The sequence below is a fragment of the Dipodomys merriami genome, unplaced genomic scaffold, assembly GCF_024711535.1.
Source record: "Dipodomys merriami isolate MVZ:Mamm:240054 unplaced genomic scaffold, mDipMer1.0.p SCAF_114, whole genome shotgun sequence".
Classification (NCBI taxonomy): Eukaryota; Metazoa; Chordata; class Mammalia; order Rodentia; family Heteromyidae; genus Dipodomys; species Dipodomys merriami.
The window spans coordinates 3572799-3585880 of record NW_027202427.1 but is presented as its reverse complement, the minus strand read 5'-3'; the positions used below and the strand labels follow the sequence as shown (position 1 = coordinate 3585880).

At 56.2% G+C, this 13082-nt stretch overlaps 1 protein-coding gene across 5 annotated transcripts in view; it reads left to right on the top strand.

The window, feature by feature from the left end:
• Positions 1-9070, top strand: part of LOC138822744 (cytosolic 10-formyltetrahydrofolate dehydrogenase-like) — a 45226-nt gene extending 36156 nt beyond the window's left edge. For all 5 annotated transcript variants that reach the window (XM_070015675.1, XM_070015679.1, XM_070015678.1 and 2 more), the window contains exons 17-23: positions 1168-1261; positions 3186-3285; positions 4420-4518; positions 4977-5142; positions 5684-5789; positions 7113-7312; positions 8835-9070. In XM_070015675.1, coding sequence (XP_069871776.1) covers positions 1168-1261; positions 3186-3285; positions 4420-4518; positions 4977-5142; positions 5684-5789; positions 7113-7312; positions 8835-8890 — 821 coding nt within the window. In that variant the 3' untranslated portion in view covers positions 8891-9070. The remainder of the gene's footprint in view (positions 1-1167; positions 1262-3185; positions 3286-4419; positions 4519-4976; positions 5143-5683; positions 5790-7112; positions 7313-8834) is intronic.
• Positions 9071-13082: the final 4012 nt, after the last annotated feature.

Below are 13082 nucleotides of genomic sequence, written 5' to 3'. Positions count from 1 at the left end.
ACCCAGTGAAGGATGTCTGATTTTTTTTTTAATGAATACAGCTATTGTAAGCAACTTCCTGGTTTCTGTATGGATGTCAGGTGCTATGTTGTATATAGGAATATTTACTTTTATAAGAAATGGCCAGGTTGTCTCCCAGAGTGTCTGAACCCACCAAGTGGAGATCTTCACAGGTGCTCCTGAGCGCTGGCTTTGCCAGCCTGCAGTCAGGGATGCAGTGGAGGCCACCAGGCAGGGGAGGAGGGCAGGACCATCAGGATGACTTCTCCACTTGAGCAGACGGGCTGCAAGGAGGGTTCCCGGCAATGGAAGCTTAGCCAGGGAGCAGGGCTGGGGGAGGTTGAGAGCTGTTTCAAGTATATTGAATTTGACCTCCAGGCACACATGTCAAGTAGGCAGGATGATACATGGATCTGGGCTGCAGAGGAGCTTGGCTGGAGACACAGGTTGGGCCATGACCTACCTGCAGCCTGGCTGAGATCAGCTGAGGCGACTCCGGGCAGCCAGGGGCACTGGGTATTTTAAGGTTGAGCAAGGAAGGCCGTGGAAAAAGAGCCAAGGAAGAAACAAGAGGCTGACAAGGAGAGCAGGAGTCAGAGGCCAAGTCAGGGAAGACCCTTTAAGCAGGCAGAGGGTGTAGGAGCTGAGGCAGCTGCAGGGGGGAAGGCCACCCGAGGTCTTACTGGAGTAGAGAATCAGTCGGATCCCAGACGCGTGCCAGCATTGGTGCGGGTGAGGCCCCGGGTCAGAGCTTCCCTACCACTGTGCAGGGCGGGTCCTTCCCGAGGCCTCTCCCCTGCCTGGGAGGCATCTCCTCCCTGCCCCACCTGCTCCCTGCCCCTCTGTGTATGTCTGTCCATGTCCCCGTCTCCTCTCGCATGTGGACACTACTCACTTGGGTAGGGCCCACTTAATTTAATCTAATTATTCCTTTAAGGACACTGCCTCCAAATTCAGTCAGGTTCTGGGGGGTCAGGACCAATATTTAAGTGTTAGGGGACACAGTTCAGCCTGTAACAGGAGGCAAGGCTGGTGTGTCCAGGTCCTAGGGGCAGTAACCCTGCAGGGAGCGTGGCACAGTTCTGGCCTTGGGGGGGTGGGAGCGGCTAGGCTGTGCCTTCCCCAACACCACAGGGCTGCCCTGATCTCCCTGCTAACACCCCCCAGGCTCGCTCGTTGGCCAGAGACTCTCAGATCACCCCGATGTGAGGAAAATTGGGTTCACGGGCTCCACCGAGGTGGGAAAGCACATCATGAAAAGGTAGGTGGCTGGGGTGAGGACTCCTAGCTGTGGTGTTGGCAGGTGGGCGGTGCTGGCCTGTCAGCTCAGTCCTGTTCTTGGGCCTCAGTGGGCACCTCCAGTGTCAGTGGGCAGTGGTGCCCACTGACTTCGCTTGCCTGTGCAGGATTGGGAAGCTTGGGGGCACCATGTTGCCTGGCATGGCTTCCCAGCCCCTCCACCCCACTGCTTAAAAATGGAGCTGATACAAATTACAATGTGCTCTGTCAAAAACTCAGTACCTGTGAGCCTGGCACGGTGGTGCACACTTGTTACTCTAGCACCTTGGAAGCTGAGGCAGGAGGACCCTGAGTTCCCCTGAGTTCGAGGCCAGCCTGGGCTACATAGTGAGACCATCTCAAAACAAACAACCCTCCACACAACAGTACTCAGCTGGGGCTGGGGGTTTAGCCCAGCAGAAGGGCGCCCGCCCGGCGCGCGCAAGGCCCTGGGTTCGGTCCTCAGCCCTGGGGGGAAAAAAGAGTACTCAGCTATCATTTGCATCTTGATTACAATTTTAAATGATATTTTTGATTAGATACATAAAAAGTTAAAGTCTTATTACACTTGCCCTCCCTCATCTCTGTGGGTTCTGTATCTGCAGATTTAAGCAATTGCATATGAAATATTTGGGAGAAGTTTGTTGGGCTCAGTGTGCAGCCCCAGTGGTAAAGTGCTTGCCTAGAGTGTTCAGGCTCTAGTGCAATCTCCCATATGAAAACAAACTGTCCTGAACGTGGACAGGCTCTTTTCCCCCCCGTGATTCTTCCTTCAATAGAGTGCAGCAACTATTTGTGCTTGCACTGTATTGGGGCAGGCACCCTGGGGGTGGTGTGAGGTGCAGGAGCACACCCTGCTGTGTGCAAGTAAGAAGCGGGCTGTATCCACAGGAGCGCGGGAAGCCATCCCCAGATAGACCGAGGGACCACAGTCTAGGGTTCCACTCACCTGGTTCTTTGCGGTTTTCTTTTTCATGTAGCTACTGCAAACATCTCCCTCATTTACCTGGCCAGTATTTGAGGCTTTTTCTCTGAACATGACCCTAGAGAGCCTTCACTTATGTCTTAGCCTTAGTCCTCAGCCTCAAATGGACTTTGGTCTGTTCCTGGCCTGTCACTAACCCATGGCAGGACATAGGCCCAGCCTGGCCTCCCTCCCTCCCCAGCTCGATGAGGTCAGGCTCTGGCCTGTCTCCCCCACCTGTGTGGGCAGGTAAAGGGGCTCCCCACAGGCTGCTGGAGCACTGGCCAGTGCTGCCTGCCCTTCCCCCTCCCCACCTTACCTTTGCAGAGGCTGGATCTCAGGCTGGGGTTTGGTGTCTTGGTTCTGGGTGATGGTACAAGCAGAGCTCAGCCAGGTACTCTGGCTTGTGGCACTCCTCCCACTGTGGCTGTTAACTGAGCAAATTTGAGAACAGTTTCACTGTACCTCGTGTCTTGCCCGTGAGTACAGTGATCTGTGATCCCCAGCTCCTCTGATTGTACTGTCACTACAACACAGTGTCTGCCCACCGCAGCCACGCCAGCTGTCGGGGGTGGTTTTGTATGTGCTTGTTTGACATTGAGCACCAGGTACACCCCATGCATAGCGTTATGCACTGTGGATGTCCTATGGTAAGACTATGTCTTGGCAGTGGAGCTAAGAGCAGCAGACAGGAGTACAGAGCCGGTGGCTTTTTATGGGCTGGCAGGCAGCTGTGAGCAGGGAACGCGCCACAGGGGCCTGCGGGGAGCCGGGGAGGGTGTGGTTTCTGAATAGAAGGTAGCCATTGTGGGTGCACGGAGGGGCACAGGCCAGCTCTTGCCCTTTGGAGAACAGTGTGCTTCGGACCTGCCCCTGAGCCCCCAGGAGGGAGTCCGCTGTGCGTGGGGCTCTCCAACCTTGGCCCTAACTCTGGTGCTTTCAGCTGCGCCCTGAGCAATGTGAAGAAGGTCTCCCTGGAGCTGGGCGGGAAGTCACCCCTCATCATCTTTGCGGATTGTGACCTAGGCAAGGCTGTGCAGATGGTAAGGGCTGAGCAAGGGGTAGGGTGGGTGCGGGGAGGCGCGGGGGACAGGAGTCTAAGGGTTACCAAAGCAGCACAATGAGAGATGGCACAGGTCTTCTAAAACGTGTTCTGAAGAAGTCTCGTAGCTGTCAGGACCGCTGAATCAGCTGCCTGAGTTGGGAACGCGAGCCAGGCCCCATCTGTCCTGAAGCAGTGCACAGTGTTTTCCTTCAGGAAGCAAGCCAGCTCTGGAGCCTGCTGGCAGCTGCCAGCACCTCCAGCTCTGCTGGAGGCCCTGCATAGTGCCCACCCACCTGGCAGGGCCTGCGCGCCAGGACCTAAGGAATGCTTCCCTCCTGGGGGCTGCCGGCGCCCTCTGGAGGACTTGGAGCAGTGCTGTGAGTGGCCCATGCCACCACAGTGGGGGACAGTTCTTCCCATGACTGTCACCGCTGATGCCTGGCTCCCGCTCCACTCCTGGGGAGCAGACAAGTAGGGCAACTGCCCACCAGGTCCCCGAATAGTCCCCAAACTCCTACCCGAGCCCCACTAAGCCCTGGAGGAGGAAGTGATATCCCAGCCTCCTGACACGGGGCCACTGTGACCGACACAGGACTCGGTTCACAGTCTCCTTGTAGACATCCGTCCCGGGACCTCAGCCCTGGTCAGTGGCAAGGCCATTGCCGGGCTCTAGGCTGTGACATCCCGGGAGAGGCTGGTTTCCAGGGGAGCCGGGCCGGACTCGGCCCTCCTGCCTCATGCCCACAGAGGGCTCCCAGGTTTCTACGGGGCCCTGTTCTGATTGCCGGCATGGAGTTGCCACCAGCTGTGGCCGTCTGTGTCCTGACCCAGCCCCTGCTCTGTGCTCACACTGCCTGGGTGCCTCAGGGCCCAGCAGAGCCACGCTGGCTCCTCAGTCTCCACTCTGCGCTGGTGGTGCACAGCCTGTCCTGTGGCGGCGGGGACGCGGACGCCATTCCTCCTCCCTCTCGTGTGCCTCGGTATCCTGCTTTGGAGGATTGTGGGGGACGCTGGGGCCACAGCAGGTGGCCTCACTACCCCGCCTCCCACCAGGAGGGGCAGTGGCCCTGGCAGAGAGCCAGGGCAGGACCTAGCCGGACTGGTAACCCGCACCCTTGCCCACTCTCTGAAGGGGATGAGCTCCGTGTTCTTCAACAAAGGGGAGAACTGCATTGCGGCCGGGCGGCTCTTCGTGGAGGACTCCATCCATGACGAGTTTGTGCGGAGGGTGGTGAGTTCTGCCCCCGTCCGCAGCCCGCAGGCAGGGATGGCCCCTCCACGTGTGTCCACCATCATCTAGCCTGTCACGGCACCTGACTGAACCTCCCCAGCCATCCCACATTCGGGAGTCACCGAGAGTCAGTTCCATGAGAGCAGATGCAGGGTCAGCGTGGGCCACCGTGCTGTGCCAGTGCCCCTGCTGGTCACACACCTTCCTCTCCCTCCCCCTTACCTTCCTCCTGCCACACCTCCACTCCCTTCCCTGCCCACCACTGGAGGCTGTGTGCCCTGCCCATTCAGGATGCTTGAGGCCTCCTGTGGGGAGGGAAGGTTGGAACCAGAATTGGGTAGACTTTCTCCAGGACCATTGGTGAGCACAAAAACTGCAATCACAAGATGGGGGGCAAGGTTGACCTTTGTTGGGAACAGCGGTGTGCAAAGCAGAGGTGACCGGAGGACCTTGTGCAGGTGGAGGAGGTTGGAAAGATGAAGATCGGCAATCCCCTGGACAGGGACACCAACCACGGGCCACAGAACCACCAGGCCCACCTGAGGAAGCTGGTGGAATACTGCCAGCGTGGCGTGGAGGAAGGGGCCACGCTGGTCTGCGGAGGGAAACAAGTCCCTCGCCCAGGTCAGTCAGAGTACACCAGCCTACTTGGGTAAACAGAGGCAGCCAGTTCCAGCTGGAGGTAACTGAAGGCCAGACTCCATCTGGAACCTTGTACGGTGGGCCTTGCTATCTGGACACCTGCCAGGTCAGGTGTGGACTGACAAGTAGAGGAGGCCAGGAGGGCTGCGTTCCCCAGCTCTGTGTCTGCCTGTGCTGCACTGGATGTTGGCAGTTTCTTGCCCACGGCTGCAGTGGGGACAGGCCCAGGGGCTGCACACCAGGGAGCCCACCTGTTCTCAGATCGGTGTCCCTAGATCCAGGTCTGTGTGGATCTCTGGATGCAGAGATGCTCTCTCGTCTCAGCTCCATCACTACCAGCTCTGTGGACTGTGGCCTTGGTCCCTGCGCAGCACTTTGTGGAAATGGCTGTGAGGATCCTGGAACCCTCCCAAGGAAGAGAGCTGTCCACACAGTGCCCGCCAGTGCTACCAGGCCTGGAGGGGAGGAGGGATCTAGAGGGGCCGCATCTCCTGGGTCCCACAGGCCTCTGTCTCACCTGCAGGCTTCTTCTTTGAGCCAACTGTGTTCACGGATGTGGGGGACCACATGTTCATTGCCAAGGAGGAGTCCTTCGGGCCCATCATGATCATCTCTCGGTTCGCTGACGGGTAGGCATCTGGCCAGGCCCCGGGCCTGCTCTTCCCTGTGTGGCGGGGCCCTTTGCGTGAGCCTCAGAAGAAGGTGGTCCGTGGACCAGGGACTCAGGAGGAAGCCTGACACCCCCTTGGGGGTCCTGCAGGGCACTTCTGTCCTAGCCATCAGGGATCTGACCTCTGGGAGGAGCCGTGGCCAGGAAGGCTTCCAGGGCCACTGTGTGAAAGGCAGCTTCCTCCTGCCCTGCCCCTCCCCAGGCTGTGTCTCCTACTGCCTTGTATAGCGTGCCAGGTTCTGTTCTGAGGGTACGGTGTCACACGTTAAGCCACATAGCCTGGTGGCCACCGTGCCGGCTCTCTCTCAGGATCCCCCGTGTGCTGGGCTGCGTGATGACCCCAGCTTGGCTTCTGCTGGGGCCTCCAGGGTGGCTCCAGGGGCCTCCAGTGCTACCTGGGCTCATGGCCTTCTTCCAGGCTCCACAGGGAAGCATGGGGCCCTACACTGGCACCCCGCTGGAGGGTGCAGGGCTCCTCAGGACTCCCAACACATCCTGCCTGCCGTAGTCTCCATCCAGCAACCCCCAAGGCTGGCAGGTGAAAGGGGAGAGCTAGGTTCTACTCACTGCAGAGCGGGAACGGCTCTTTGAGTGCATTCATCTTCCGAGCTGACTTGTCCTGGCTCTCCCTTTTCCCGCTCTCCTCTGGGCTGTGCAGTACCTTTATGCAAATTGTAAAGCAGTACTTCAGCCTCTGACCCCAAAATACCAACTGTCCAAAGCCAGTGACCTTCTCAGCATGTGCTGATTTTATTAGCACAGAGACTTTCCTGCCATATACCAAGCAGATTTTGTAATAGGCCAGACCTGGGTCTGATGGAGGCATGCCCAAGTGTCATGCGATCTTCCTGCCCTGCCGGCCTCCTTTCCCTGTCCAAACACCAAGGGCTTCCGATGTTCTTGAGGGTCCTGGTTCACTGTGAATCTGCCTCTTCTCATCTTCCACAGCTCATTTTTTCTTGAGATGGGGTTCTCTGTTGCCTAGCTTGGCCCCAACCTTCTGAGCTCAAAGATCCTCCCACTTCTCAAGTGCTAGATTACAAGTGTGCCCACTGCCCATGTGTTCTTCCTCACCTTCGCTCTTTGGTCTCCCATGCCCTGTCTCCTGCACACTGGCTTTGATTCCTGGACATTTTTCTCCTTTTCTAGGTCAGTGCTTGTGACAGGAAGCACGGGCCGGCTGGGCCCCCTGGATGGAGCGTAGACTGCTCTTTCCTGGCGCAGTGTCCAGGGCCAGGGCCCCTCCGGGCCTCCCTCAGGCAGGTCTTGGTTTTCCCCACAGGGACATGGACACTGTGCTGTCACGGGCCAACGCCACGGAGTTCGGCCTGGCCTCTGGAGTTTTCACCCGGGACATCAACAAGGCCCTCTATGTCAGCGACAGGCTCCAGGCAGGCACTGTGTTTGTCAACACCTACAACAAGACCGATGTGGCTGCTCCCTTTGGAGGATTCAAGCAGTCTGGATTTGGCAAAGACCTAGGTAGCCTTCAGGTTGCTTTCCTTTATTCATTCAACGAACATCTGTTAAACTGCCTAATCTGGGTCTATTCCCAGGACTGATTGCTGCATGGAGCAGGGTGGCTGCTGGGTGATCTGTGCTTCCCAGGAGGGGGTGGAGATTCTTAAATCAATGAACAAAGACCCTACAAACAGCAGGAGTGCTGGGAGAAAGCATGTGAGCGAGGAGACTCTCCAGGGGCAGAGGGGCCCCTTTGAGGGGTGGCACTGCCCTGAGAGTACAAGGGAGGCGGACTTGGTCATGTTCAAAGCAGAGGGAGCAGCCATGGTCTTGGAGCTGCAGAAAGGCAGAGGTGGCCAGTGGGATGGAGGCATAGGGAGGTGAGGAGGGCTGAGAGGCTGGCAGGGCCAGATCTCCTGGCCTCAGGCATTAGATCCGATGACCCCCAGCAGGTGCTCAGCCTGCAGGGTGTGGGGTGCCTGGCTTGCTCTCCTTGTTCTGCCATGTCTCCCTTCTCAGACCTCATCCCAATCTGCTGCCTTGGAGGCCAACAGTTGGGGGCAGGCCTGATGGGCAATCTCAGCAAGGTCTAGGAAAGCAACGTGCTGTCCCAGAGGTCTGGCCAGCTCGGGGACTGCAGGGAGGGGCAGACCAAGGTTAGAATCAGTTAATCACCTTCCCTGTCCTTCAGATCCCATGGGCACCCACAGGGGCTTATGGAGGGCTACAACGCTGCACGGTCCTGACACTACACATGCTCTGTGCAGTTACCTGCATCCAAGAGGTGGGGCGCATATGTGTGTGCATACATGCACCCACACGTGCATGCACACACACAGAGCCAGGTATTCCTCCTCCCACTGTCTTTGCTGCTACCTCTCCCAGGAGCCTTCCTAGTGTCCACCATGGAATCCATGAGGCGCTCTGCTACTGGAAATATCCATGGCTTCCAGTGTCCAGGATAGGATCTCAGCTCCCTCTCCATGATGGTCGCTGTGCCCCACAGAGGTGATGGGAGCCACGCATCATCCATTTGCTCACCATGGACACACACAGGGAGGCAGCAGCACTTGGGCCGAGGCTGGTGTGGGGCTGTCAGGCCACCAGGGACCACACACATCTGCTGTGGGGCGGAGGCTGCAGCCACAAATCCCCGCCAAGCGCCAGGCCTCGGGTCCTGCCTGCTCCCCACCAGCCCCAGCTTGTCTGTCAGCCAGGACAGGAGAGCGAAAAGAGAAAGTCTGCAAGGCAGCCAGGCCCCACTGTCCCACCCGGTCTCCCTCATGACCACGGGAAGCTGGGGAAGGTTCTAGAATAACTGTCTCCGATTGGCCCTGTATTCCCATGCCTGCACTGGAGCCCTAGCCTACCACTCACTGCAGGATCACCTAGGTAGGGAGTGTGCCATCCCTGTCCTTGGTCTCTGGTCTCAAGTGGGGCTGGGCTGGGCAGGCGCTGCCCAGGATCCCGTCAGGTACCACACGTGTGCACCAGAACCCAAGACACAGCTTGCACCTGTCCCATAGCCTGTGCTGTCTTGCAGGTGAGGCCGCCCTGAATGAGTATCTCCGCATCAAGACGGTGACTATTGAATACTAGTGCCAGGGCTCCGTGAGAGGAAAGGCTGCAGCCACGCACCCTCTCCATGCCTGCTACCTTCACACCCCAGCCCAGTGTGCACCGCCACTGCGTGGGCACGGGAGGCTTCTGCCAGCACTGTGTTGGGACAGACGGGCCGAATGAGGAGTGGTCCCAGGGCAAATAAAGACTTGGAGCAGAGCCAGCCTGCACATGTCTCTGCTGTCTGGGGCGTCCCTGCATACTCTGAGGTCATGTGATACCCCCAAGTCCTGGTGACGTTGCTTGGCCTTAGGTGAGTCAGAGAAATGCCTGTGATTTGCTGAGGCCTCCCAAAGGCTGGACCTGAGGGGGAATTCTGGGTATAGAGGCTTGAGAACAGTCAGGGCCTGGGAAATACAGGAGATAGGATTGGGCTAGCGCCCTGGACTGTGGCACACTCAGTCCTCCAGCAAGGACCCAAACCCTCTCCACCTGTGGCAGGACTCTGACTGGCCCGCCAGGCCTGGGCTGGAGTCCCTGTCCTTACCCTGTCTTGTCCTCCAGTGTTCCTTACACTCCTTGACCCACCGCCAGAGTTTCTTCCTGTGCCCTCACCCCATAGGAGCCAGGTGCCCTCTCCTTGACCCCTACCCTGTAAGTCCCACATAATATGCTAGCAGATCACTGTTGCCTCAGTTTCCCCCACACACACTCATGCTCTCCTTGGCATCCCAGCCCCCTCTAGCACCTGGCTTTGCCCTTCTTGGCCCAGAGGTGTCCCCCAAAGGCCCTCTGTCCTTCCTCTGCTGCCCTGGCCAGGCCAGAAGCGTCCTGGGCTGGCCTGGGCTCAGATGGGGGTCCCACCCTCCAGGTGTAGCTCACTGTCCTCCCCTGTCCTGTGATACCCGCCCTCTCCGTCACTAGCTGCAGTTGTGTGCCCCACAATGACACTTGGTCAGGATGGGGAGCTCTCCCCACCTGTCTTCTCAAATTCCTGTTGCCCCCAGTGGGACCCATGTGCTTTTGCTTCTGTGTGCTCTTTGGGGCTCCTCTGTGACCTCAGCGTGGTCTCTATGGAAGACTGGTGGTGGGAGTGGCCGCTGGGCTTTGAGGGAGCCTGACCATAGCCTTGCCCAGCACAGGGCACCGACACTGCCACTGGCCTTTCCCCTGGTTCCAGCCCTTTCATCCCAGCCTTGTGTCCCTTCATGCAGACAGCAGCAAGCACTTCTCAGACAGACCCGCCACCAGGTGTCCACGGCAGTCACATGTGGGCCCTCTGGATTAAATGTGTGTCCCTCACTCCCTGTCCCCCCTTCAAGAATTCTTCACAAAGTAAGGGACATAGTAGATCACTAGTCACACCCTGAATTACTTTCCTCTGTAGCCTTCTTAAGTCACGGAACCCCCTGTCTCCTGGGCACATGGCTGTTCCATGGGCAGACCAACTTCCCTCTGGTGACAGTCACGGGCTGAGTCCCCGTGAGCCAGTTGTAAGGGACTGTGACCAGTGCCGCTTCACGCACATGCTCTGCCCCAGGGTCAAGCTGTTGGCCTGCTTTCCTTGTGAGCTGGCTGGAAGCAGACCTGGTGGGCACACCCACATGCAGAAGTGGGCAGCCTGCTGGTGGGGGAGCCTGGCTCCCCAGCACCACAGAAGCATATCTCATCAGAGGGGACCTGTCTTCACTAGCATATCAAGTGGCCTGTCTTTCTGTGGTTTCAAATACATTTAGGTTCCACCATGTTAATAGAAAACTTTAAGGGTGGGGGATTAGAAATAGAATACGCAGCTAGTGTGGTGGCTGAAGCCTGTATTCCTAGCTACCTAGGAGAGGCAGGGATCAGGAGATAGAGGTTAGAGGTCAGCATAAGCGTAAAGTCACAAGACTCCATCTCAGCCCACGGCTGAATACATCGGTGAGTGCCTGTCATTCCAGCGACAATGGGAAGCATAAACAAGCTCATGGTGCAGGTCTGTCTGGGCATAAAGTTGAGTAACCAATTCAAAAAAGGATTAGAGGAATGGCCCAAGTAGGAGAGGGCCAGCTTAGCAAGTGTGAGGCAAGTGTTCAAATCCTAGATTGATTGATCTATCTGTCTGTCTGTCTATCTAAGTTATTTTTTAAGCAAAGCAAAGTACATGCAAGCTGGGTGCAGTGGTGCTTGTATAGTCCTAGGTCCTCTGGAGACTGGGGCAGGAGGATTGTTGGAGTCCAGGAGTTAAAAGCCAGCCTAGACAAGACCTCCATCTATTAGGGAACACACACACACACACACACACACACACACACACACACGTAAGATAAAATTGGGTTTTAGAGCAGCATCAGAACCTAGGCTGTGGCCTGGGAGTGATGCTCAGTGGCAAGCCACTAACCTAGTAGGTGCGAGGCCATGGATTCAATCCATAACACTGGAAAATAAAAAACGTCAAAAAATGTCAAAATATACCTAGCATTGGGCTGGATGTAGCTCAGTGGCAAAGGCTTGCCTAGCAAGTGCAATGTCCTGGGTTCGATCCCCAGTACCAAAAAAAGACAAAACCAAAAATACATACCTAGCACATACTGGAGGGACAAAGCGTGAACAAATGCAGCAGTGGTACTCACTGGACACTATATTGAAAATGAACTATACAGCTTGTGGATGGGGATGGGAGGGAAAAATGGGGAGAGTGAGGGAAGGGGTGACATTGTCCCAAAAGAAATGTACTCTTAGTGGGGTGCCAGTGGCTCATGCCTGTAATCCTAGCTAGTCAGGAGGCTGAGATCTGAGGATCATGCAAAGCCAGACTGGGCAGGAAAGTCCATGAGACTCTTTATCTCCAATTAACCACTGTGGTTCAAGTGGTAGAGTGATAAGCCTTGAGCTGAAGAGCTCAGGGACAGTACCCAGGCTCAGAGTTCAAGTCCCATGACTGACCAAAAAAAAAGAAAGAAAAGAAAAGAAAAGAAATGTACTTTTTACCTAACTTATGAAACAGTAACCCCTCGGTACAGCACCCTTATAAAAACAATAAACAATTAAAACACACACACACACACACACACACACACACACACACACACACACACACACACACACACACACACACACCTAGCACAAATTGTGCCATTTTAAGTGTCCTGATCAGTGTCATTGAACACTGACATTTTCCCCACTACTCCCATGGTCTACCCCAGGACTGGTCATCCTGTGGACCTTGCATTGTCTGGGGCACAGGGTAAGTTGTGGGCAAATGAGATTAATTCAGAGCTCAGATTTCACTTTCACGGTGGGCTCAGACAACAACAAAAAAAACATTTTTCAGCTTCAAATCTGTGCCTATATAGACCACAATTATTCAGATGTTTTCAAAGGGCTGGGGGAAGGCACTTGACAAGCATGTGAGCCCCCTGGGTTTGATTTCCAGCACCACCTGCCCACCGTTTGTGTGTGTGTGTGTGTGTGTTGGGTTTTATTGTTTTGTTTTTTTTAGTAAATCCTGAAATCACCTAATACAAGGAATGAAAGCATCATCATGCTGGATGTGAGCATTTAAAATACACCACAAAATTTGTAGCTTCCTTCTGGCTTTTGTCTTTTTCATTGACTGCCAGCCTTCAAATACAAATGGAACCTGGGCCTCTGGGCCTTTCCATGGCTCTGAAAAAAGAAGCACATCCCATGGGGGACCTAGCTGCACTGAGGCTTGGCCCTGAAGTGGCTGACTTCAAGCCCTTCCCTGCCAGTTCCTCCCAATGTAGTCAGCTAAACCTATCTTTAGCCTCAGGCCCGTAGGTCAGCCCCAGAGGGGTTGGGAGGGGGCTGCCTTTGAGGAACCTTGCCAGATAGGCCTGCTGGGTAGCATGGAGGGGGAGCTGTCTCTCCTGCAGCCTAGGCGGGGTCATATCAAATCCTGGAGGGAGCCGGCTGCTCCTGACTCGCCCACTGATAGAACTACAACATGGCTGAGGCCACTACACAGGCCATGTCGAAAGGCTGTGAGTCCTGTGGGAGCTTTAAGAGGGTTGTAGCCTGTTGCTGGTGTTCGCCTTTAGGTGGTGTGAGGGTAGACTTGTGGGTTTCTAACAGAGGCAGGAGCATCCCCAGGCTTGGCAATCAGCCACTGCTGGCCCCACTGCCTGGTAGATGGAGCCTCAGGTTCGTGTGTGTGTGTGTGTGTGTGTGTGTGTGTGTGTGTGTGTGTGTGTGTGTGTGTGTGTGTGTGTGATGGAGCCTCAGGTTC